Source organism: Hyperolius riggenbachi, chromosome 10 (assembly GCF_040937935.1).
Source record: "Hyperolius riggenbachi isolate aHypRig1 chromosome 10, aHypRig1.pri, whole genome shotgun sequence".
Lineage (NCBI taxonomy): Eukaryota > Metazoa > Chordata > Amphibia > Anura > Hyperoliidae > Hyperolius > Hyperolius riggenbachi.
In genome coordinates, this window is record NC_090655.1 from 229,445,851 (window position 1) to 229,472,270 (window position 26,420).

General features: G+C 45.8%; 2 protein-coding genes across 3 annotated transcripts in view; both read right to left on the reverse strand.

Annotated features, from left to right (window-relative positions):
* Nucleotides 1-4,592, reverse strand: part of LOC137534720 (uncharacterized) — a 32,878-nt gene extending 28,286 nt beyond the window's left edge. Inside the window, exon 1 of the mRNA XM_068256338.1 lies at nt 4,493-4,592. The gene's annotated coding sequence lies outside the window, so the exon portion shown is untranslated. The remainder of the gene's footprint in view (nt 1-4,492) is intronic.
* A 7,966-nt stretch (nt 4,593-12,558) lies between these two features.
* LOC137534719 (t-SNARE domain-containing protein 1-like) overlaps nt 12,559-26,420 on the reverse strand; it is a 37,943-nt gene continuing 24,081 nt past the window's right edge. For both annotated transcript variants that reach the window (XM_068256337.1, XM_068256336.1), the window contains exons 5-8: nt 22,936-23,132; nt 18,897-19,444; nt 14,215-14,357; nt 12,559-13,088 (exon numbers count right to left, since the gene is read on the reverse strand). In XM_068256337.1, coding sequence (XP_068112438.1) covers nt 12,643-13,088; nt 14,215-14,357; nt 18,897-19,444; nt 22,936-23,132 — 1,334 coding nt within the window. In that variant the 3' untranslated portion in view covers nt 12,559-12,642. The remainder of the gene's footprint in view (nt 13,089-14,214; nt 14,358-18,896; nt 19,445-22,935; nt 23,133-26,420) is intronic.

The following is a 26,420-nucleotide window of genomic DNA, read 5'->3' on the forward strand; positions in this document are numbered from 1 at the left end:
AGAGGTGTTGTCTATCACCCATAAACCTGGTTCAGATTGTGCATGAAGAATGTGTAATAGAGGAAGAATCCCCTCATTCTCTTGCACATCACTCTTACATGTACCCACAGTTACATTGCCTAGGGCCTGATAGATGTTCTTAGTTCCGGTCTGTACCTTTTACAAGTACTCTTACCAAGGACTAGTTTTAGTCTATGCCTAAAGGGAATAAATATGGCAGTCTACATATCCTTCTCACTTCAGTTGTCTTTTAAAATTCCTAAGTGTTGGCAGAGACAAATTTCATGTTACATACTTTCAATCAACAAGATTGTAATATGCAAATTAGAGGAGTCGGAGAAATCCTAAACTGAGGAGTCAGAGGATTTTGAACTGACTCCACAGCCCTGCTATATTGTACTGCCATCTTCAGCAGTACTTCACAGAGTACGTAGTCATGTCTGACTGTCCTCTGAGGAGCTCACAATCTAATCCTGCCATAGTCTAATGCCCTACCATATTATTATGTATTTATATAGTACTGGCATCTTCTGCAGCACTTTGCAGAGAACATGTTACTGACTTTTCTCAGAGGAGTTTTTTTAGGATCACTTTACTCTTATCTAAGGAGAAAACACGGCCCCGCCGACTTTGGGTTGTGCTGGTATGGTGTATTAGTCACACCCACTGTATGTTATGGACACGCCCACTGCATTCTGTGGCCATGCCTATTTTTCGTTGTGGCACATTTTGTGTACAAGTATCAGAGGCAAAAGATCAGTAGGACAGCCAATGTGCATTGTTTAAAAGGATATAAATATGGCAGTCTCTATTATATCCCCCTCACTTCAGGTGACCTTTAACCTCCTTAGCGGTAACCCCGTGCTGGACACGGGGTAAGCCGCCGGAGGGTGCCGCTCAGGCCCTGCTGGGCCGATTTTTATAATTTTTTTTTTTGCTGGACGCAGCTAGCACTTTGCTAGCTGCACCAGCACTCTGATCGCCGCCGGCCCCCGCCCGATCGCCGCTATGTGATGCGGCGCGCGGCCCCTCCCCAGACCCCGTGCGCTGCCTGGCCAATCGGTGCCAGGCAGCGCCGAGGGGTTGTTCTGGACTCCCAATGACGTCCCGATGTCGCTAACGTCATCCCGCCCCGTCGTCATGGCGACGGGGGAAGCCCTCCAGGAATTCCCGTTCTTTGAACGGGATTTCCTGATCGCCTATCGCCGGAGGCGATCGGCGGGGCTGGGGGGATGCCGCTGAGCAGCGGCTATCATGTAGCGAGCCCTGGGCTCGCTACATGATTTAAAAAAAAAAAAAAAAAAACTGCTGTGCTGCCCCCTGGCGGAATTTTTCATACCGCCAGGGGGGTTAAAGGACTTACAAGGCAAAATAAAAAAAAAAAGTTCAGTACCTGCAGCAAATTTGAATGCACGGAGGACGCCATCCGCGCCCTCCATTTAGATCCTGCTGCTCAATCTCCCCCCAGGCGGGCTCCCGACCACACAGCCCGGGTCAGGCTCTCATGCCGCCTGTAAAATGGCTGACTGAGTTTGCTGCGGCTGCGCAGTCCGCATAGACGCAAGTGCAGCTGCGCAGCTCTAGGGCCTCCTCCCGATCCATGCATAGGAGACATCCTGTAGCTTGGATCGGGGGGGGCCCTAGAGCTGCGCAGCCGCACTCACGTCTATGCGGACTGCGCAGCCGCGGCAAGCTCAGCCGGCCATTTTAAAGGCGGCATGAGAGCCCGTCCGGGCTGTGGGGTCGGGAGCCGGCTTGGGGGGAGATTGAGCAACGGGGACCCGGCGGAACTACACTACACTTCCGTGCGTTCAAATTTGCTGCAGGTACTGAACTTTTTTTTTTTTATTTCGCCTCGTAAGTCCTTTAACAAAAAGTAAAACATGTTTTTTTTCTAATTCAGCAACACACTATAACAGAAACTTGTACACTCTGGGGATACAACAGCTAAGCACAAGCAGACTTGGTGAATGCAGTCCAGTGTATCAGGGATTTGCTAAGGCCTCTTTCACATTACAACGCGTGCAGGAGAACGGCTCCTGCACGCGTGTCGGCGGGAATCTGCGGTGCGATGCTGAGTAGCGATGGCAGTAATTAATTAACCCGACGGAGAAACGCTGATTCCCGACGTTAAAATGTTCCCGGGTGCGTCGTACAGCAACGCATCGAAACGCAGCGTCGGGTGTGAAAGGTAAAATGAAAGTCTATGGACTTTCATTTTACCTTGGTCAACACTGCGTTTTGACTTTTGGTCAAAACGCAGGATAATTGCTGTAATGTGAAAGAGGCCTAAGAGTTCAGTGGGGAGAAAATGCAACCGCTAAATAATTTAATGACCCAGCATAGGAAGGCTGACTCTGAGGACGGTTTCACAACAGCAACTAGCGCTGTAGTTGTGGTGCAATCGCACAATGTCATCGCAGCGCAACACTAAAAGCAGGTTCCGTAGATACCTGCAGTAATGAACCTTTATGGAATTCTTGGCAGCAATTCAAATCATAAGTGAGGCTCTCTAGCGTTCACTTCCTGTGTCGGAAATACAAAATGCAAAGAAGTGAATTGAAAAAATACACTTCCGCGCAGGCGCTCCGCAACTCAAAGCCAAAACAGTTTAACATATCAGAGGCACCATTGATTTTCAGTCATCGCATGTTGCTGTAGATGCTGACCCATAATGCGCTGATGCTTTTGCGTCTAGCACTATTTCCGGCACACCGCATCCCACCAGGTATGAAATGTCCCATAGACTTTCATTGCTTTAGCATTACCCTGCAGTAAAAATGCAAAGCAATTAAAACGCTCTAGTGTGAAAGGGGCCTGATAGTATCTTATAGGAGAGGTAACTCTGTAGGTCAGGACTCTGCAGTCTTCCTATAGAAGGGGTAACTCTGCACTCTACCTATAGGTGGGGTAATGCTGCAGGTATGAACTCTGCAGTCTTCCTATAGAAAGGGTAACTCTGCACTCCTTCCATAGGAGGGATAACGCTGCAGGTCAGGACTCTGCACTCTTCCTATAGGAGGGGCAACTCTGCAGGTCAGGGCTCTGCCCTCTTCCTACAGGAGGGATAACTCTGCTGGTCAGGACTCTGCACTCTTCCTACAGGAGGGGGTAACTCAGCAGGTCAGGACTCTGCACTCTTCCTATAGGAGGGGTAACTCTGCAGGTCAGGACTCTGCACTCTTCCTATAGGAGGGATAACTCTGCAGGTCAGGACTCTGCACTCTTCCTACAGGAGGGGTGACTTTGCTGGTCAGGACTCTGCACTCTTCCTATAGGAGGAGTAACTCTGCAGGTCAGGACTCTGCACTCTTCCTACAGGAGGGGTGACTTTGCTGGTCAGGACTCTGCACTCTTCCTACAAGAGGGGTAACTCTGCAGGTCAGGAATTTGCACTCTTCCTGTTGGAGGGGGTAACTCTGCAGATCAGGACTCTGCACTCTTCCTATAGGAGGAGTAACTCTGCAGGTCAGGACTCTGCACTCTTCCTATAGGAGGGGTGACTTTGCTGGTCAGGACTCTGCACTCTTCCTATAGGAGGGATAACTCTGCAGGTCAGAACTCTGCACTCTTCCTATAGGAGGGATAACTCTGCAGGTCAGGACTCTGCACTCTTCCTATAGGAGCTATAACTATGCAGGTCAGGACTCTGCATTCTTCCTATAGGAGGGGTGATTCTGCTGGTCAGGACTCTGCACTCTTCCTACAGGAGGGGTAACTCTGCTGGTCAGGACTCTGCACTTTTCCTGTTGTAGGGGGTAACTCAGCAGGTCAGGACTTTGCACTCTTCCTACAGGAGGGATAACTCTGCAGGTCAGGACTCTGCACTCTTCCTAAAGGAGGGGTGTTTCTGCTGGTCAGGACTCTGCACTTTTCCTACAGGAGGGGTAACTCTGCTGGTCAGGACTCTGCACTCTTCCTGTTGAAGGGGGTAACTCAGCAGGTCAGGACTCTGCACTCTTCCTATAGGAGGGATAACTCTGCAGGTCAGGACTCTGCACTTCTTCTCTAGGAGGGGTGATTCTGCTGGTCAAGACTCTGCACTCTTCCTGCTGGAGGGGGTAACTCAGCAGGTCAGGATTCTGCACTCTTCCTATAGGAGAAGTAACTCTGCAGATCAGATCAGAAGATCACTCTTCTTCTGAAGTCACCACACACCTTTAATCTGCATAATAGTGTCAGGCTGCTAGAAAGGGAATTACTTGCACTTACTAAATGCCTCAGATTCTCCTTCATTCATTAGAACTAAAGACATTAACTGAAATGTCTTCTACAACAGTAAAAGGTGTCCAGTCAAAGATATTTTTTTGTTTTGCTTTTTTTTTACACTACCATATCATTTTTGTTTGTATATATTTTTAGCTGCAGCTACTGGTGATGGGTGAGGAAGTTACTGTGTGTGAATATTTAAATATCAATGTAAAATAATATATTAATATCACTATGATGCCAATGCTAAATAATATGAATACTAAACAATAACACGAATTACCTCCTCTGTTGCCAGTTCCAGCAATGTCTCTTCTCTACTTCCTGCCAATTCACCTCTAGAATCCAGCCCATACATGACATCACTTCCTTTCAGTGTTTGCCACCTTGTGTTAAACATGAGAAATGCAATTATCCAAATGTTTGAGGTGAGGTGAGAGTGATATCGAGGTGCCATATTTATTTCCTTGCAAACAAAACCACTCAAAACCTTGCAACAAGCATATGGCTAATCCAGTAAAACTTGGGCCAGTGCACACCAAAAAACGTTAGCGTAATCTCAAAAGCTTAGCGCTTTTTGAAGTGGTTTTCCTAGGCATGTGCCTAGGGATTTTCTAATCATGTCTAGCAACTTTTGGAACATTTTGGTGTAGTATTTGTTATTTTTTGTTACAGTACAGCTGTAACTGAACAGCTTCTGCAACAAAAACACTTGGAAAATTGCTCTGATCCAGCACTTTTCAGAGCGATTTTCCACTCTCCTATACTTAACATTGAGGCTGAATCGCCTCAGAACTCAGCAAAAATGCTGCAGTACCCGCGTTTGCGTTTGGGAAAAAAAGCTCATTGCTCTGGTGTGCTCCATCCGATTCAGATACATTAGCCAAGCGTTTTTCAAAGTGATGGTGTTTTTAAAAGCGCTCAGAAGCGCTCTTGGTGTTCACCAGCCCTATGCTGAGTACCTGATCTGCATATACTTGTTCAGAGTCTATGGCTAAAAGTATTTTAGTTAGAAAGTTGCATGGTGCGTACCCACCTTCATATTTCACAAATATGCCCAGTTTATTACATGTTAACCACTTGCCAACCAGGGGTGATTTGCCTGATCTGTGCTGCGTGGGCTCTCCAGCCCGCAGCACAGATCAGTATTATGCCAGGGCAATCAGACTTCCCCCCTTTTTTCCCCACTAGGGGGATGTCCTGCTGGGGGGGTCTGATCGCCGCCGGCTTGCTGCGCTTTGCGCGGGGGGGGGCTCTTCAAAGCCCCCCTCCGCATCGTTTTCTGTGCTCCCTCCCTCTCCCTCCCTACCTCTTCTTTCCTGGGCTGCGCAGGACGGGCATCCGTCCTGCGCATTGAAGGATAGGCTTCAGCCTATCATATGCCGGCGATCCCCGGCCAATCAGAGGCCGGGGATCGACGATCTGCCCTACGGCGCTGCTGCTGCGCAGCGCCGTATGATGTAAACAGCGGGGATTTCTTCCCGGCGTGTTTACATTTTGCCGGCGAGCTGCGATAGGCGGCTCTCCGGCTGTTCACGGAGACACCCTCCGTGAACTACGGTGACCAGACGTCCCGCATTTGGTGGGACACGTCCCGCTTTTGGGGTCCCCTGTCCCGGGCACCATTGTGTCCCGGGAAACGTCCCGCTTTTGCCCGCGGGACGTCCCAGCTGCAGGACTCTGGCCACCGTCGGAAGGACTCTAGTAGGCGCGGCCACCCAGCTACATTTGCCTCGCCCCCAACTTGCTCATTGCCTACCCTCCAATCAGCGCTGATATCGGGCTGCATCAGCCCTGTCCCTCAGCGTGCTGTTCCTGCCTGTCAGCTCCGCCCCTAGAGGTCCTCTAATCGGAGCGGCCGCCTGGCCGCATCAGGCATGCCCCCAACCTGCGCACACCCTCCAGCAACCACATGGAGAGTGGAGACCAGGCAGCTAAACGAAGAAGAGAAGAAATGGGTGAGAGCGCCCTGTCAGTGTCTTCTCTGCTCCTGGTGTCACCCTTCTCCCCCAGTGTCACCGTCCCCCAACCAAGTCCTTGTCACCCTTCTCCCCCAGTGTCACCCTCCCCCACCCAGTCCTTGTCACCTCCTCCCCTAGTGTCACCCTCCTCCCCTAGTGTCACCCTCCCCCACCCAGTCCTTGTCACCCTCCTCCCCTAGTGTCACCCTCCCCCACCCAGTCCTTGTCACCCTTCTCCCCCAGTGTCACCCTCCCCCACCCAGTCCTTGTCACCCTCCTCCCCTAGTGTCACCCTCCCCCACCCAGTCCTTGTCACCCTTCTCCCCCAGTGTCACCCTCCCCCACCCAGTCATTGTCACCCTCACCCACACAGTCAGTGTCCTCCTAGCGTTTATTTTGTGCTGACATGTTGCGCACATTGCGTTTATTTTGTGCTGACGTTTCTCCAATTGCTTTTATTTTGTACTGACATGTTTGCCCCCATTGCGTTTATTTTGTGCTGAAATGTTGCCCGCAATGCCTTTATTTTGTGCTGAAATGTTGCCCGCAATGCGTTTATTTTGTGCTGACATGTTGCCCATTGCGTTTATTTTGTGATGTCTGGGTTAACTGTTGCTGCATTTCTTATTTAATGGTCATAGTTGGCCGTGTTTGCTGCTTTGGAGTTATGGTATACTATTAAATAGCATCACACAGTTTCTGCACACCCATGATGCGAATCCTCGTTTGACCACATCACGGCATAAACACTGCTTTCTTATGCCTCGCTGTTGCATCATTACGTTAGCTCTGCCCATAGAATGTTATAGCCACGCCCATTTACCGGCGCGGCAGGCACCACATTTTTCGGCGCTGCGCGCGACGCACCCCCCTGTCCCAGGTTGAGCCTACAAAAATCTGGTCACTCTACGTGAACGGACATGGAAAGGCCACTCGTACGAGCGGCCGTTTCCATGAAAACCCGCAGACGACCAGTTGACGCCAATCGGCGTTAGCTGGTCGTCAAGAGGTTAAAGGTTTTCCCCAATTATGAACAAAAGTGATGAAAAACACAGAAAAAATTGCTCAAAGGACAACTGAACTGAGAGAGATATGAAGGCTGCCATATGCATTTAAACAATGCCAGTTGCCTCTGCCTGGCAGTCCTGCTGATGTCTTTGGCTGCAGTAATATCTTTATTACACACCTGAAACAAGCATGTGGCTAACCCAGTCAAACTTCCATTAAAAACATTTGATCTGCATGCTTGTTTAGGGTCTATGGCTAAAAGTATTAGAGGGAGAATACCAGCAGGGCTGGCAGGCAACTGGTATTGTTTAAAACAAAATATGTCAGCCTTCATATTCCTCTCAGTTCAGGTGTCCTTTAACCACTTGCCGACCGCACGCTTATACCGTGCGTCGGCAAAGTGGCAGCTGCAGGACCAGCGACGCAGTACTGCGTCGCCAGCTGCAGGCTGATTAATCAGGAAGCAGCCGCTCGCGCGAGCGGCTGCTTCCTGTCAAATCATGGCGGGGGGCTCCGTGAATAGCCTGCGGGCCGCCGATGGCGGCTCGCAGGCTAAATGTAACCACAAGCGGAAATAATCCGCTTTGTTTACATTGTACGGCGCTGCTGCGCAGCAGCGCCGTAAGGCAGATCGGCGATCCCCGGCCAATCAGCGGCCGGGGATCGCCGCCATGTGACAGGGGACGTCCTGTCACTGGCTGCACAGGACGGATAGCGTCCTGTGCAGCCTGGATCTCCGGGGAAGGGAGGTAGGAGAGGGAGGGGGAGAATGTCGCCGCGGAGGGGGGCTTTGAGGTGCCCCCCCCCGCAACATGCCTGCACGCAGACGCGATCAGACCCCCCCCTGCACATCATCCCCATAGGGGGGAAAAAAGGGGGGCGATCTGATCGCTCTGCGTGCACCCTGATCTGTGCTGGGGGCTGCAGAGCCCACCCAGCACAGATCACATAATACAGCGCTGGTCCTTAAGGGGGGGTAAAGGGTGGGTCCTCAAGTGGTTAAAGGAGAACTCTAAGGTCCTAAAACAAAAAGTTAGATACTCACAAAGTGAACCTGAGATGGTTCGCACTGCACTATTTATACTTACTTGGGGCTTCCTCCCTTACTCGCCATCCTCCACATGGGGTAAGAGGAAGCCCCAGCAGGTAAGTATAAATAACGCAGTGTATTTAGTCTCAGGTTCACTTTAAGAGGAGGGAAGGCTTTCCCGTTCCTCTCTGCATCCTCTTGTTCCACCGCCGTGTCCCCTGTTCAACTCTCCCACCAACTGCATCTTCGGGTCTCCTTGGAACTACTCAAGTTTCAGAGTACTTCAAGCGGCTTCATACTGTGCACACGCAAGACCGCGCTTGCATGTAGGTATGCTCGTTAGGAAAACGGGTTTGGCCTGAACACTGAAGAAAGCAGCATGCTGTGGTGGAAAAGTGGGCGTGGCCATGACATGATGTGCATGGAGACAAATACTAGGAAAATATAGGTAGCCCCGGTAAACAAATGAGATAGGGACTGTAGGTCCGTTCTTAACCTGAATCCTTTCTCTTTTGTCCCCCTCTGTTCTCCCTGTGCCTCTTTTGTCTCCCTCTGTGTCACTTAGTTTGTGCCTCTTTTGTCCTCCTCTCTTCCCCTGTGCCTCCTTTGTCCCCCACTGTATCAGTTTTTGTCCCCCTTTTTGTTTAAGCTTACCTAGCACTTGCCTCACACTGATGTTTTTCCTAGCCCAATTATGTATGCCGAACACCCCCCCCCCCTATATTTGAAATATTATGCCCCCCCCCCCCCCCGACTTCTGTAGAATATTGGCAATTGGACCAGTGTCATCTGTCTGGCAGTGCACTCCCTCTTGACTTCTCTTCATCCATGTTAACCACCTGTCTAAAGTACAGTGACATTTTGACTTAATATACAAGTAACGTCTTGATATACAGTAAAAGCAAAAAAGTATACATGCATCACGGGTCAATAGTTCTTCTCTCTTTGTCGCTGCAGGATTGTACTTAATCTGAGTGTAGAGACTGTGCAAAGTCACATTTCCATGAAATCCTCAAAAGTAACTGTCATTGGATAACAAGAAGGTTGAGGGTGAGTATGTGCACCCTATGGAAAGAAACACAGAGACAACGGGAGCCCAGATGGTGCAGTACGTCACAGAGATTGATGAATAAATTAAATGGTGTTGAAATAATACTCACAAAGGCGGGTTGCAGAAGGGCAACCGACCACTGCAGGCAGGTGAAGATGCACAAACCCGACTCCACTCGGGGTACCAGACCTGGCGAAGGTCGCTCTCTTGAAAAAAACTCTTACTGGCAAACTAGGTAGTGTCAGGTGTAGGAGCACCCCACGGATGGGGTGAGACACAGTAAAAAAGCGGTAAAGAGGCGCCCAAGGTGAATAAAATACATTAAAAGCAACTAAAATATAAATAAATGAGGTGGCTTACCTCAATGATGACACACCCATATAGGAATGGATGTTTATTAGTAAAAAAAAAAAGCACAGGCAACGAGTTTTGTGTGAACTCGCCCACTTCCTCAGGCACTTTATTTGGCCTGAGGAAGTGGGCTAGTTCCCACGAAAACGCGTTGCCTGTGCTTTTTTTTACTACTAAATATCCATTCCTATATGGGTGTGTCATCACTGAGGTAAGCCACCCCATTTATTTACATTTTAGTTGCTTTTAATGTATTTTATTCATCTTGGGTGCCTCTTTACCCCTTTTTTACTGTCATTGGATAAGTTCTTTTTTAAAGACACACACACACAGGTTGGGGCGAGCCAACAGATGGCAATGATTCTGTTATAGTGAAAGTCTTGATTACATTTTGATTTTATACTATTTTACTATAACTGTTTTTGGATTGCGGAATAATTCAACTGGGTTTCCATTAATGCTTATGGGGAAATTTGTTTTGATATAAGAGTGTTTTGGATTGGAAGTATGTTTCCGGAACAAAATATGCTTGCAAACCAAGGTTCCACTGTAATGTACATGGCGGCGGGTTAGGAGAACAGGCAACATAGGGGGTGGAGGCAGGACAGGATTGATCACTCTGCATTGCATATATTTTACTTTGGTCCACAGGACCTTTTAACTCATTTTATGCTTAATTATATTGTGCTTCCAACTCCGCAAATCTCCCCTCAGTAGGTTTATTGCCCCTCCTGCTTGAACAAATTGTTTTGCTGTGTGTTTTTAGTTGCAACCAGATTTTATTTTTAAAAAGCAATGCAAAAATTGCTCCATAAACGCTGACATATCTGTCCAAAGGCATCGGGCAAGGAGGCGGTGGCATGAGTCCTCCGATTCTGAGGAATCTCCAGAACAGCCACCTCCAATTGATCTGGCTGACCCACCTACCCCCGAGGGGGTGGCAGCCCAGCTGAACCTCCAAAAGTAGGAGGCTGCAGGACCACAAAACCTGGAGGCTGATATCCAGGATCCTGATGGACCCCTCCAAGCAGGCAGACCTGATGGACCCTAACCCCCCCCCCCCCCCCCCCCGGCATGCAGAGTGGATGATCCCTCCAGGCAAATCCTCCCCATTTGGGTCAGCAGGCACAGACTGCACAAGCAGCAAGTGAGTAACATTTTTTTTTTCACTCACTAGTTGTATACTCTCTCTTTTTGATATCCATCTCATATTTGTGTAAGATAAGAGGTTGATACATGTATTTATCTTTTATTTTACAGCATTGGCTCGAGTTGATGCGCTGCTGGCCCAAATGGGAGAGATTGTTGGATCGCTTCAGGAGGCCATAGGCCAATACTGTGGGGTTTTTTTTCCTAGAATGTGTACAAATACCATTTTGAACCACAAAATATGTTGTGGTTAACAAAAACAGTTTGGCCAATTTCTTGTCAAACAAGAGTGAGCATGTGCACATCCAATTTTTTTGTAAAAATTGGCCAATATGACCACCTCCATGTACTATGAATCTAAAAATGTGTTAGTAGTTGTAAATCTGTTATGTAATTATCTGGATAATCAAAATTTAGACAATATAAATTGGATGTCTGTATGCAACTATCATTAATGTATTTGACCATTACCTTAGAACCCTTTCACATTGGTGCGGTGGGGTGTGTCAAATTGCCGACCTGCCACCGCAGCTTAATGAAGCCCTATGGGGAAGTTCATACTTCCCACGTGGCGGTATGCTGCGCCGGAAGTGCCCAATTTAATGCTATTGCAGGACAAGGTTACTGTGCGGCTCCTGCAGCGATCTGTGTCAGCCCGGAAGTCAGGTTAGTCTATGGCGACGCAGGGCTTTTTAAAAAGTTGTCATCGCAATATTGCAGTGCGCATGCATGGAAGCATATTTTTACAATACGCTTCCATGCACTTCCACATACCCAAAGCAGGAAGTGACCGCATGTGCCCGTCACTTCCTGCTTGACCAATTGCCAGAAAACACTGTGTACTTACGCGGTGTTCCCTGAAGGTCTGTTTTTGGTGGTGCGATGCGGTGCAACGGGCGTGACGCACTGCATCACTAACGCCAATTTACAGAGCCTCACTGTTAAACATAGGCAAATTGAAAGGTGTGTGTTAGGCCTGGGACCCACTAGCAGTGCTTTTCTAAGTGCTTGTGATTTTAAAAGCTCTTGCTAATGTAAGACTATGGTGGATTTTTTTTATTTTAAAAAAAAAAAATCACATCCCTCCGGGCCCTTTCACACTGGCGCAGTGCGGCATTTTACCGCAGCCTACCGCTAAGGCTATGAAAGTGTATGGGGAAGTTCACATTGCCTGCGGCGCGCTGCACCAGAAATACCCCATCTAACGCAAACGCATACCTCCCTTACCAGCTCCTGCAGTGACATGCGGAGGACCGGAAGTTATGTAAGCCTATGGCGACGCCGATTCGCCAACAGGAAGTGAGCGTCACTTCCTGCTTGGCCTGTTGCCAGACAGGGATGACCACGTACTAATGTGGGGATCCCCGAAGACCTGTTTTTCTCGGGGCGGCTCATGGACCTCACCATACCGCTACCACCAATATTCAGTGCGAAAACGGCCTCATGTGGGATCACACCCATAGCATTACATTAGCGAGAGCTTTTCAAATCACAAGTGCTTACAAAAGGCTTAGAAAATCGCTGCTAGTGGGTTTCAGGCCTTACGGTCATTTGTCTCAGGGGCGTAACAATAGACCCTGCAAGGGATGCAGCAGCAGGGGGGCCCAGTGATTACTAGTTACGCCCCTGATTTGTCTATAGCATAATACTGTAATTTATTGACCAAATTCACCGAAGAGTGAACTTTTGGATAACGGAGTTCAGAATATGTCTGAAAAAGGATTATTAGCCAAAAGCTTACTCTTTCAAGTTATCATCCAGATTTTTAATTTGCTGCTTTTAATAATGGTTAACAGTGCAATATTTTCAAAACTTTAATGTAATTCCAAAAACAACATCAAATATATAACTCAAATCAGACTTTTCTCAGTCAGGTAATAAAATTATTTTGTCAAGTGTTGCACCAGCTGGGCAAGCAGTTGATTTTGAGCTTCCGCTGCATCGGCCAATCTGGCCAGACTTCTGGCCATTTCAGAACCATTGGCATTTTGCTGTGCAAATTCCTGATGTATAAGAGCCAGATCTTCATGGATCTGGCTCATTTGCCTGCTAGCGTGTAGCCGAGACAGTCTTTGTGAACGCACACTTTCTGCAGAACGCCACCTGTTAGCTGCATTGCTGGCACTGCTTTGTCTGGTGTTAGAGTGTCTGGTGGATGTGTGCCTGTCTGAACTGTTTTCAGAGTCATCAGTGAGATCTAGATGAAGCTCATCCTCCACATCTGCTGCATCCTCGAAATCTTGTGCTGCCGTATCCACGATATACGGTGCTGCTGCATCCTCGACATCTGGTGCTGCTGCCTCCTCATCAGCTGCGGGCGCACCCTCACCTATAAATAAGAGTTCAAGGACAACAGTTAAAGGGACCCTGAGCAGACGCCGTGGGTATGCATATACTCACCGACCCCTTATCTAAGCGCTACTGCTCCTGGGCTGGCCGCTATAAATGACATGTAATTGGCGACTCTGAACTAAAGTCGTGCTGTGACCCAGAACAGGAAAACTGCGGGTCCTCTCTGTGCATGCGCAGGCTTACAGGGTTGTCTAGCCAGCACATGCGCAGAGAGGACCTGGGGTGTTCCTGTTCCGGTCTTCCTGTACATATTAGCTGATATGTCTCTGTCCAGAACAATTTGCCAGTAAATATTGGACTTTTATGTTATTTGGCCAGTGGACTTTCTTTCTACCTGTGTCATTTATAGAAAGCATGACAAAAGGAAGAATACAGAAGTATCTGCAGCCCAATATCATAATCTAATTAACATGTTACTCTTCACATAGATCATTGGAAAGTTCTCACCACAAGTGTTGACCTGTCAATTATTACTAATACACTTGGTTTTTATTTTCATTTTTTTTTTACTATTGTTATCACTCGAATATTAAAGAGAATCTGTAACTGAAAAGAAAAGCCTCTGGGGGATACTTACCTCTGTAGGGGGAATCCTCTGGATCCTAATGAGGCTTCCCCCGTCCTCCTCCATGCCTCCGTTCAAGCGCCGGAACCCCCCGTAGTGCGGAGAGGTAAATATACTAGCAGCTCTTCGTTCCGGTGAGGCAGAAATAGCCAAACCCGATCGATCTGCTCTACTGCGCAGACGCGAGTCCTTTGTGCCTGACAGCGGATACAATCGGCCTTGTCTATTTCCGCCTAGCCCGAGGGAAGAGCCGCTAGTGCGGCTGCGCAGGATCGCGGTAGGTAAATATATCACCGCGTGTCAAGCTTGTCAGGTGAGGTTTATGGGGGAGCCTTGGAATTCCTCCAAGCTTCAGAGGTCCGGGAAGCCTCATTGGGACCCTGAGGCTTCCCCCTCCTGAGGAAAGTATCCCCAGAGGTTTTTTTTCTTTTGTTACAAGTTCTTTTTAAATAGCTTAGCAGATACAGGTTTTTCTGTGGTGTTACAGGCATCCTAGACCTTTATGTCACAACAATTCTGTGGGATATAAAATATTTACCAGGTTCTGTAGGTGGGGATCTTGGGACGTCCGCCTCATATGCCCCTTGAAGGCCAGAAATAGTCTGTGCTGACAAATATGGCAGAAGAATTTCCTCACATTCATTCAGGTCAGATGGTTCTGGAGGGGCTCCACCTGTAGCACTGATAAAAAAAATTATTTGCACCAGCAATATTACCTTTAATACCACCAGCTCAGTACCATGCATTGTGTAAATAACACCGCTTCTGCTACACAAGCCTTGCTTCAATATTTTAGCTACTTGTGTAATGCAACTTATTGTATTAATACTCATGTCAATCACATGCCACAAGTCACGCTAATCTGAATCAACATAGGCACAAAAGGACCCCCTATGTATAAGTGTTCCTATATTAACAATCTCTGTACCAGCAGTCTCTGCCCCCTTAAAGAGAGACTAAAGTCTCATAAAATTCATGTTTTTATTTTAAAAATGTGTTTAACATCACAGCCCTACCTAAAACGCTACATCTCCTGCGGCTGTAATCTCACTAAATCCCCCCAAACTCCCCGGGGGGCAATCCGGGCAGTGCTTCCGTGAGAGGCAGAGCTTTCAGCTGCAGCTCTGCCTCTCCACGCGTCTATCAGCCCGGATCGCCGCCTCTCCCCTGCCCCTCTCGGTCTTTCTTTACTGAGAGGGGCGGGGAGAGGCAGAGATACGCGGCTGATTGACGCGTAAGGAGGCAGAGCTGCGGCTGAAAGCTCTGTCTCCTCCAGCAGCAAAATCCACGACCAAGAAAGTTGTGGATTTTGTGGGGGAGAGAGGTACGGGGGAGTTAGCGGGGGATTTAGTGAGATTACAGCCGCGAGGATGCAGCGTTTTAGGTAGGGCTATGATGTTAAACAAATTTTTAAAATAAAAACGTGAATTTTTTGAGACTTCAGAGTCTCATTAAGGACAAGAGACTACTGGTACCATAAAACGCCGCCTCCCGAAAAATTGCCGCACATACACGCCAATCACGACGCTGTCCCATCACCACAGACTCCTCTCTCTGCCATCTCTATGACGGCATAGCGCTGTCAGCCGGTTAGGAGCCGCTTTCATTGGCCCCTCACGCTGTCTATCAATGTAAGCCAATGTGATTGGCTCACAGTGATCACACGGTCAGGAGCCAATGAAAGCTCACAGAGATCTGTTGTCGGCACTCGGCACAGCGAGTGAATTGCGGCAGGTGAAGAGCGGTGAGATCAGCGGTAATGTGGAGTGCCGAAGCAGTACGAATCTATGTCCAGTCAGAGCCGCAGCAACACTCGCTGGACGTAGATTCGTAGTGCTTCAAGAGAACCTGAGGCGGATTTTTTAAAACTTAATAAGATACAGAGGCATGTTCTATGCAACATTACAATGCAACAAAGAAGAAGTAACACAGATTAAAGAGAACCCGAGGTGGCATATTGTCATCCTAATAGGACCCAGAGGCATGTCGTGTGCACACTGACATGCCTCTGGGTCATTGTATTGCTGCTGCTAGCATCTTTCCCCCCCCCCCCCCCGCTCTGCTGTCCACCCTTAAAAGATCACCAGGCTAGCGTCAATCTGCTTGTCGCTACCATGCTTTATTTATGTGAGGCTGTCAATCAGCCTTCTCCGCATCCCCCCGTCCTGGGCCGCGGCTTGGTTTCCTATTGGAGGAAGCTAACAGAGGCAGAAAGTGGCGGGGGGAGCATCTTATTGAGGGGGCGATGCGGAGGAGACTGATTGACAGCCTCATATAAATAAAGCAGACTAGCCTGGCAATCTTTAAAGGGGGGGACAGCAGAGCCCGGGGAGACTGGCAGCAGCGATACAATGACCCAACGGCATGTCGTTGTGCACACAACATGCCTCTGTGTACTATCAGGATTACAATATGCCACATCGGGTTCCCTTTAATACTGTGTTACCATTGCATAAAGTAGGTACAGTAAAGCATATAGTCAATGAAAAGTATGCTTTCCTGTAATGTGTGCGTTTAGAGGCAATGCAAATAAATAAATAATAACACTAATAAATAAGCCCCTTCTTATACCTAACTACCTCACCACTCTCTATTTTATTTGCGGCATGTCACAGCGGTTATATCTGCTAGCCGCACAATACTACTCAGTACGCTACTGACATCGCATAGACGCCGCTCACTCCCGTTTGGTCTCGCAAGGTGAGCGTGCGCCAGGATCTAACGTTTGGCCTGTTTATAGCCTCCCTGGAAGTGTCCAAACTGAGAACGTGACTCCCTGGTGGCTCTCCGGATTCCCCGCCTGGAGCTGGATCGTGAGCCTGCTCCCTGGCCCCTAAAGGGACAAACGCTATCAGAGGCTGTGTCCTACGAGCAGCCATTTCTGAACAGGTGAGACCTGTCTTTGGCAGGGTGGATGCTCCTATTTATTTGTCACTCAGATCACTCTCTCTTTTGCATGTTTTTACATTTAGAGACAACACACAGCAGCAATGCCTTACCATAACGCTACAATGCAACGCTAACGTCACACTGTGAACGTCACAGAGAGTTTTAATTGAATTGCGGTAAGCTGCATTTTAAGACTTTGCAACACAGCACCGCAACATCCTACAGTGAACCTAGCCTTATAGCTTTCCAACCAATGTTATAAAACAAATTCATTTCTGAAAACGAGCAATTCAAAAGGAATCGATTCTCATCACACACTGCACACCAATTTCAAATACAGTCCAGCAGGGAAGCTTTAGAAAATCAAACTAACAGAAGAGTTGCACCATTCAATGCATTGCAAAGCTACAGGCCATCGATCTGCCAATAGCCCCGCACCCAAGATAACAACATTAACCATCCAGTCCATTCAATTATTTAGAAAAATGTGTCCACAAAAACAATATATTAAAAAAATGCAATCAGACATTGTGGAGAATTCATTCACAATAGATTAATAGAATGTGCAGGGAAATGTGAAGAACGATAAGTGTATGGCACCTTTACATTTATGGATGGACACTGAAATTAAAATTGAACATTTATGTAATATTTCTGTACAACTGTATGCCTCTGAAATTGGACTAATAGAATACAAGCTTTGGCAAATGTCGTTGTTAATGTTTAATTAAAATGCATAGATTTCCATACAAATTATATAAATCTTGCATCTGCTAACACATTTGAATTCTTTCAAGCCTGATATCATCTCATCGTGTTCCGGGTACAACGGTTTTACAATTTAAATGATATGCAAATAATTCCAACTTCATACATGAATATGTAATTTGTGAATGATAATGTATGCATCTTAAAGAGAACCCAAGGTGGGTTTTACAAATCCTAATTGCACACAGAGGCTGGGTCTGCATATAATGCCCAGCCTCTATTGCTATATTATCTCCCCCCAGACCCCCCCCCCCCATGCTCTGCTGTGCCCCCCAAAGTAAACTGACATGCTAGCAACATACAGCGTATCGCCAGCAGGCTGTTTACATGTACACTGTCGTTCTCGCCGCTCCCCCGCCTCCTCTATATCGCCGCTCCCTGCCTGCGTCCCTTCCCTCCAATCAGCGGGGAGGGAAGGGATGCGGGCGGGAGCGGTGATATAGATGAGGCGGGGGAGCAGCGAGAATGACAGTGTACATGTAAACAGCCTGCTGGCGACACACTGTGTGTCGCTAGCATGTCGGTTTACTTTGGGGGGCACAGCAGAGCGCGGGGGGGGGGGGGGTCTGGGGGGAGATAATATAGCAATAGAGGCTGGGAATTGTATGCAGACCCAGCCTCTGTATGCAATTAGGATTTGTAAAACCCACCTTGGGTTCTCTTTAACCACTTATGTGGTTGAAGACGGTATATTTACTGTACATCCTGCAGGTCATTGATCTAAGTCCCCATGTCAATGATCGCTGGCATCAATGAGATGCTTGCGGTCATTGCAACTAACGATGCAACACATACACGCATTACTTCCTGTTCATGTTCTAATAGTACACTCAGGAAAATAATGCGCAAGGAAAGGAGAGGGGGGAGGCGGGGCCAAGTGGCGAAAGTGGAGTGATGCTGGGACTTCAGGGCTGCCTCGTGTGACAAGACTCCTAAGTAAATATAACTTTTTATTTCAGCAGCGCTGCAGGATTTTATTTTTCAGGATAGAGGTCCTCTTTAAGTGGTTAAACCAGGCGTAGTTTAGTGCCACCACGATGTCCATTTCAAAAGATGACAGAAAATAAAATACATATATATATATACTGCAAAGGTGCCAACACCTAGCCTTTTTACGTCAATAATATTCCTTTATGAAGTATACCTGTATACCACCCTTTGCAACAGCCATTACTTTGCATAAAGACTGCATGTATATAACTACTTTAAAAAAAACATACATTTTGACATATAACCTGGTACACACTTCCAATTATGATTTGACAATCAATGACTAATTTCACCACCTCCATGTAGTAAGAGGGACAACAGATATTGAATACTATTAGCATATTGTAGAGGTAAACCCTTTAACAACATGGAGGTGTTAAATTGATCAGTGATTGGCCAATCATAATGGAAAGTGTGTCCCAGCCTCTAAAGATACTACATATAAGCACTCGTACACACATACAATTATTATTTGCAAATTTAACAACATGCATGTAGTATAAGGGACTCACAATACTCACTTTTAAGGTAAAACAAATAGATATCTATTTGACTCAGATAGAAGATACTCACACAGATTGGTCTAGCTTAGTGAGCTTTTTGCGGAGTCTCAATCTGATGTCCTGCAGCCGTTTCTTACACTGTGCTAAAGTCCTCCGCACCCCTCCCACAGCCATAACCGCATTTGTGATAGTCTGCCACAGACGGTTTTTTGTACGAGCATCTGTCTTTGAAGACAGACACCCATACAGCTGGTCATAATAGGGCAACATCTCCTGGACCAATACTAAATTTTCCTGTTCCGAGAACCACTGCGCCCTGATTCTTCCTTGTGAGTGACTGCGTGATCTGCGGCTATGATATGACCTCCGGGGACTGCGGCTGCGGGAAATACGGGGACTGCGGCTGACCATGCTGCTCCTATAAGTGCCCAGAGAGGGGTGGCGGATGGGCGTGCGGACCTGGGTCCTCTGGAAACTGTGTCCCTGAGTGGGCCTGGACTGTGAACTCTTCTGGGTGACAGGCTGACTTGTATTTGTTGTTTGGAGGCTGAACCCAGGTGGTTGGCCTCTGTCTTGAGTCCGCAGGCTACGCCTCGGCTCCTGCATCTCCATTGCCACCTAAGTTAAAGTGCAAAGAAAAAAAAACACAAATAGCTCAATATATACAAACAATAGACTTATTTAATTATATACACTGAGTAATTTAATTACATAATTAAAGAATTATACGCGCAATTAATGCAATAGCAATCATGTGAGTACCATTTAACTGCGTGCGAAATTACCTGGTGTTTCACCACACTACTGCACATATGCGCGGGGGAACCCCAGTACTGCTATAATGCGCGCTACGCATATCGTGCTACACCTTACGCGTGTAACAAAAATAATGCAGTTAAGTGAATCAACCCTATAGACCAGGCTTTCTCAACCAGGGTTTCCTGGAACCCCAGGGTTCCTTGAGTACTCTGCAGGGGTTCCCGGGCATTTCCCCCCATCGTTGGGGAAGTATAACAGAGCACATTATAATAGGGGGTACTGTAAAAATAATCACTAAATTAGGGGTCAGAATAATAATGAGCACATTTATAAAAACCACTAGGATAAGGTCACAGTATAATGAGTAGCAGTATAATAGTGGGTAGTGAAATAAACAGCCTCACCTACTTTTAAAGACCATGGCCTCGATTCATCAAGACTTATCGAATTGGTTAACGACAGTTCGGTAAAATACCGAATTCGTTAAGTTGATTTCAGGATTCATCAAATTTATCTACAGCTGTTAGCGAGCATTCGGTTATAATTCGGTAATTATTCGTTAGTGATGTGTTAAAACGGAAGAAAGTGCAATTCATGAAAATGAAAGTGGGTGTGGTTTAGCGTTACATTTAGGATTAGTTATCTCCTTCACTGCTCTGTCGTTATTCCTGTCAGATCATTGCTGACAGAGAAGATGGAGCCATTTGAAGTGGTTATGTATCAGCTGAGAGTGATTCAAAGGCACAGAAGGGCAAGAATAAGGTCTAGACTCTAGAACCATATCCATTTGCAAGAGAATAGATGTATTTGCTATAACAGGACATCTGCATTTCTCTTGAATCATCTTGTAAGAGAACACAGGCAGTGCCTGGGTTAAATAATTTGCTAGCTGCACTATATTTTTTCAGAAAAGCCTCCTATCAAGCCGCAGCTGGCGAAATTGTGGGATTGTCCCAAGCCACTTCCAGAATCCTGGTCCAGGTGTTAAGCCCTATTCAGAATGTTGCTACGTGGTGTTCAAAGGACTGCCTTTTACCTACAATTCCATGGGAATCTTATGGCCTTGTGTTAAATTACCGCTGTAAAATGGAAATATCGACACGTTACCAAATGGTTATCGAATTCACACCGAATGCGGAAAAACCTTGATGAATATAACTAGAAATCGATAAACTTCGAATTCGGAAATTTAACAAACTGGAAAAAGTTATCTCAAAGACAATGATGAATCGAGGCCTATGCCTCCTGCAAAATAAATGCAGGGGTTTCTCGAGATCAAATCCTTGTTTGCAGGGGTTCTAGACAAAGGATGGAAACGCTGTCACCACCGTTGCAAAGCCCAGGGGAGCAGGAAACATAGGTCTCAGTCCAAGCAGCAAAGGAAGGATGTTCCGCTACACCATGGGTAGGGTATAAAAGATTTCTTCAATTTTGTTTACACATCAGAAGATACACACAAGGCGCACGCGTATCGGAGCTCAAAATGGCTCCTTAATCATAGCCTATGATTAAGGAGCCATTTTGAGCTCCGATACGTGTTAGCCTTGTGTGTATCTTCTGATGTGTAAACAAAATTGAAGAAATCTTTTATACCCTACCCATGGTGTAGGGGAACATCTTTCTTTTGCTATTTGCAGGGGTTCCTTGAGATCTTCGCATATTTGTTCACATATAGCATAGTGTTTTTCCTGGCATTTTCTGCAGGTGCGTTTGCGTTTTTGTATTGCGTTTTTGGTGCGTTTGCATTTTGCTGTTTTTTTGGGGGAGATGCGGTTTTTAATGGGTTTGTGGTTCGCTAATAGAAAAAGCATATGAGGTTTTTTAAATTACATATATGCAAATCATTAGGAAGACAACAGGAAGTGGAAACAGAGATGTTTACTTTTTAATTAAAAACGCTGTAGAAAATGCATGAAAAACGCAATGCATATGCGTTTCAATATACTTTCATTATGTACATTTTGGCGGCCAGCCTGCATATTATGCAACATTGCAAGCGTCTGCAGAACGCTTGCTGTAAATCGCAGGTGGAACGCAGGTCCTTCTGCGTCCCATAGACTAACATTGCTGCATAAAACGCAGCAACTTACACTCCGCAAGCGTTTCTGCCATATGTGCACCCGGCCTGAAGTATCTCCCACACACTGGACGCTTGCTGGAATCGCTGCATTGACATTTACGAAGGTATCTAGTATGCAAAAAACACCACACACAGAACAAGCATCAGGATGCTCCCCTGTGTGAATTTTCTGGTGTATATGTAAATTTGATTTATGAATAAAACTTTTCCCACACTCTGAGCAAGAAACTGTATTCTCAACTTTTTTTTCACCTGTGTGTAGCCTCTGATGAGTAAGAAGCCCTCCCTTCTGAACAAAACTTTTCCCACACTCAAAACATGAAAATGGTAGCTCTCCTGTGTGAGTTTCATGGTGCAGAAGTTGATGTGATTTCTGAACAAAATAATTTCCACATTCTGAGCATGAAAAAGGCAGCTCACCTGTGTGACTTCTCTGATGTCCAAGTAGGTGCTCTTTCCTAATGAAAGTTTTCCCACACTCTGAACATGGAAATGGCCGCTCACCCACGTGACATTTCTGGTGTTTACAGAGGCTGTCCTTCACACTGAAGGTCCTACCACACACAGAACATGAAAATGGATGCTTGCCAGTGTGGCTAATCTCATGTTTAAGAAGGGATCCTCTATATGGGAAGCATTTCCCACACACAGAACAAGTATAAGGACGCTCACCTGTGTGAATTCTCTGGTATTTAAGAAGTTTTGGTTTATGAAGGAAACTTTTCCCGCACTCTAAACAAGAGAATGTATTTTCACGTGTGTGGAACCTCTGGTGAGTAAGTAACTCTCGCTTCTGAACAAAGCATTTCCCACACTCTGAACATGAAAAAGGCCATTCACCACTGTGTCTCCTCTCGTGTGTAAGTAAATTATGTTTTCAAATAAAGCCTTTCCCACACTCTGAACATGAAAATAGATGCTTAACTGCGTGACTTTTCTGATGCCTAACAAGGTCTGCCTTCCTCATGAAATGTTTTCCACACTCTGAACATGAAAAAGGACGCTCACCTCTGTGGCTTATCTGGTGTCCAAGAAGGTCTCCTTTATACCTGAAGCATTTCCCACACCCTGAACATGAAATAATAAACTTCCTCCTGTGAATTTTCTCGTGTGCTAGAAGTCTTTTAGAACTGTAACAATTTCCACACTCTGAGCATGAAAAATCTGTATAACAAGAATGTATTCTCAGATGGGAAATAAGATATGAATTTCTTCTAAAGCATTTCCCACATTCAGAACAAGTAAACCGCTTATGAGACCCCAGATTTACCGTATATGATTGATTGAGAGAAGCCTCCTCAGGATTAGAGGGATCCGGTGGTCTCCACTCATGGTAAAGTCTGTGATGTGTATTTCCAGTAATGGGGTTTCCTCCTGGAGAATATTGGGTGATCCTATTATCTTCTGCATTATAATATGGGTATGAGATAAGACATCCATCTAAGGTGTTCCCCACATTCTGTCCATCTGTTGGAGAAATAATTACATATTTTCAACTTGTCCCAGCAGTACAATCAAGAGTTTTTTTCACAAAGCTCAGCCACAAAGTAATTCTTCACATTCTGCTTTTTCAGTTTTTCAAATCCACTCAAACATGTTATTACGTCTACCGTTGTGCGTCCTTATTTGCGCAGGTAACTAATCATCTAATCACGTTGCTGCAGGGCAATATTTCCAGTAAATGTATACATTAACCTTTTACTGCACCAGGTGTAGTATAATCACGGCCTGGGAAAACTTCTCTTGAAGTCCCAGGGCCGTGAATCTTCGCCTTCAGAGGCAGGCGGGCAGGCACTGCTCGCTCCCGCATGCGCTCCCGTTGCCAGCCATTAGTGGGGAGATGAAAGAATGGGAACGTCATTAATCTTAGTCCCCGTGTCAATGAACGCCGGCATCTGTAAGATGCCTGCATCATTATATCCTCCAGTTACAGTGCCATGCATGACTTCCTATTCACGTACTTACATGCACGAATAGTAAATAATGTGCAAGGACATCTTGTGGCCAAATAGTAAAACTACACCTAAATACATTTTATTTAACAAAAATACTAACCCTTATATTTAAAATTAACTGCTTCCCTCACACACTCTCCCATAGTACCCAAATATATTTTTTTTTAGTATAACAAAAAAAAACAACCCCCCCCAATAAAAATACATAGTTACTTTAGGGACTGAACTTTCTTAATATGTATGTCAAGAGGGTATATTCCTGTTATTGTTTTAATTTATGTAATAAGTGATGGGCGCAAAACTGAAATAATGCACCTTTATTTCCAAATAAAATATTGGGGTACATTGTACTAGGGAATTTTTTTTAAACGTTGCAATAACCGGGACAAATGGGCAAATAAAATGCGTGAGTTTTATCCACAGCAGAACAATTTATTTTAAAACTATAATAGCCTAAAAATGAGAAATAATGCATTTTTTCTTATTATTCAAATTAAAATGCATTTAGAATAACTTTTAGCAGCTACTAGGGTATTGGTAGCAAAACATTGGAGGAAAGAAAATATAGATTGGGAGCAAATGATGGGTAAAATTAACCATATATGCTTGAACGAATACCTAACGGACCTGTTACTAAACAATACCCACTCCTTCTTTGAGGTTTGGAGTCCATGGTTTTCATCCCCCTATGGAGCACACCTTACTACTTATATGAATGGACGGGAAGAGCAATAGGTATAATTTTCTACAATATCAATCTTTCTCTGAATCAAAAAGGGAAACTTAAAGAGGAACTGTAAGAAGGAATAAATATTCCTTAAAAAGTAGTATATGACAGTGATTTAAGTGTATAGATAAGAAGGACTGACTAATAAATCTCGTAACCCTGTCAGAAAGGTGCTGTAAAAATGCCATAGGAAGCCTAGGAGGATCCCTGTTTACTACTGGCAGGATTAGCAAGTTTTTTTTTCTTCATCCCAGCAGTTGAAAACACACCCACAGTAAAGGTTGTTACACCCTCCTTCCCCAACCTTTTTTTTTCCTAACTGACATACTGCAATTTGCAGAAGCCCAGGAAGTGTAATATGCACATGTGTAAAGAGAAGGAGACAGGGAATGAGCTGGAGATGCTGAGTATTGTATTGTAATGTAGCTGAATACCAGAGGCGTTTCAAACTACTAGCCTAAGTGCCCTTTTCCACTAGCTGCGTTTTTGCCAGAAACGCAAAACGCATGCATTTGCTGATTCTGAAGAGCAGCCTGTTTAAAATAAGAATCTTAAGTGGCCTTTTCCACTGCTGCATTCCGATTTTTAAAAACCGCAAACCCATGTCTGTGCGATTATGACGCATTTTGCGTTTCAATGTAAAGTATAGGAACGCATAAAAAACGCATGAAAAATTCATAGAAATGCGTTTTGCGTTTTGTATTGATTTAACCACTAGTATCTATTTTCAAGACAACTCTTGCCAATCAGAAAAACGGAAAACGCAAACGCATAAAAAATGCACAAAAAACGCACATCAAAATTGGAAAAAACACAAATGCATTTGCAGTTGCGTTTTGCAGTGGAAAAGGGTTCTGAAGCACAGAGCTGTCTGCAAAGGCACTGTACATTTTCTGGCAGTCCAGGATAAAAAAAAAAGTTTCTTTTCCATGTCTTGAGAGACTGAAAACTAAAGGTAGCCATACATCAGGCGATGAGGGGCAGATTCAACCATGAGACAAATCTCTCTCTAATCGAATCTGATTAGAGAGAGATCTGTTGCCTGCCCATACACTGCAGGCCGATTCCTGATCAATTTCAGAATGAAATCTCTCGGAAATCAGCCGAGCCCGCCGCCTCGCCGCTGTTCCTCTATGTATAAATGTATGTACATGTATGTGTATTATTACATTACCTGTCCTGTATCTGTCTTCCACCGCTCCTCCCTATAAATGCCAGCCAGCGTGATATACGCCGGCAGCAAGTATGGGAAGTGTAGCAGCGAATTCATGAGGGGGGCAAGCACTGCGACATAGGACAGGTAATGTGTAAATACACATACACACATGTATGCATACATAAACAGCGTCAGGAGTTTCATCACTCACCCCGATATCGCTTGCCTTTACCGCCATGCACCCGACCAATCACGATAGCCTGAAAATTTGCGGCATTTCCGATTGACTAATGTGACCAATTTCAGCCTGAAATTGGTTGCATTGTCGATCGGGCTTGCACTTGGCGGCGTGATTTTCATTCGATTTGATTATAATAATCAGTCAGATGGTCGGTCGGCCGCCAAGTCGCCTGATGTATAGTCACAATAAAACAAGCTTTCTGTCCCCTGCACAATTGTGCTAATGACTGCATCTGCTCATCCACTGATAAGAAATACAAAGATTTGTAGACAGTCCCCTATTCAGTATACAGCAGGGTCTTGAGTACAGCACCCTGCCTCCAGCCTTTTCACTAATCCCCAAGAGCTTTGTACTGTAGTGATGCTGGAGCAGTCTGCAGAGCCAGCCATAAGAGTAGGACTGGGGCGATTTGCAGGCGTTTTCTGCAGATTAAAGTGCTTGTGTAATCCCAATCGTTTAAAAATCATGAAAATGTAGTCAAAAATATGCGTTTGCTGCAAAAAAATCACAGCCGCAAAATGCTAGCGCTAATTGTTAGCATTTTGTGATCCCCAGTGTGAATGGGCACTGAAGAGCACACTCATCTGACATCTTCTGCAGCACTGTACAGAGTACATATTCATGTCACTGGATGTCCTCAGAGGAGCTAACTATCTAATCCTACTATAGTCATAGT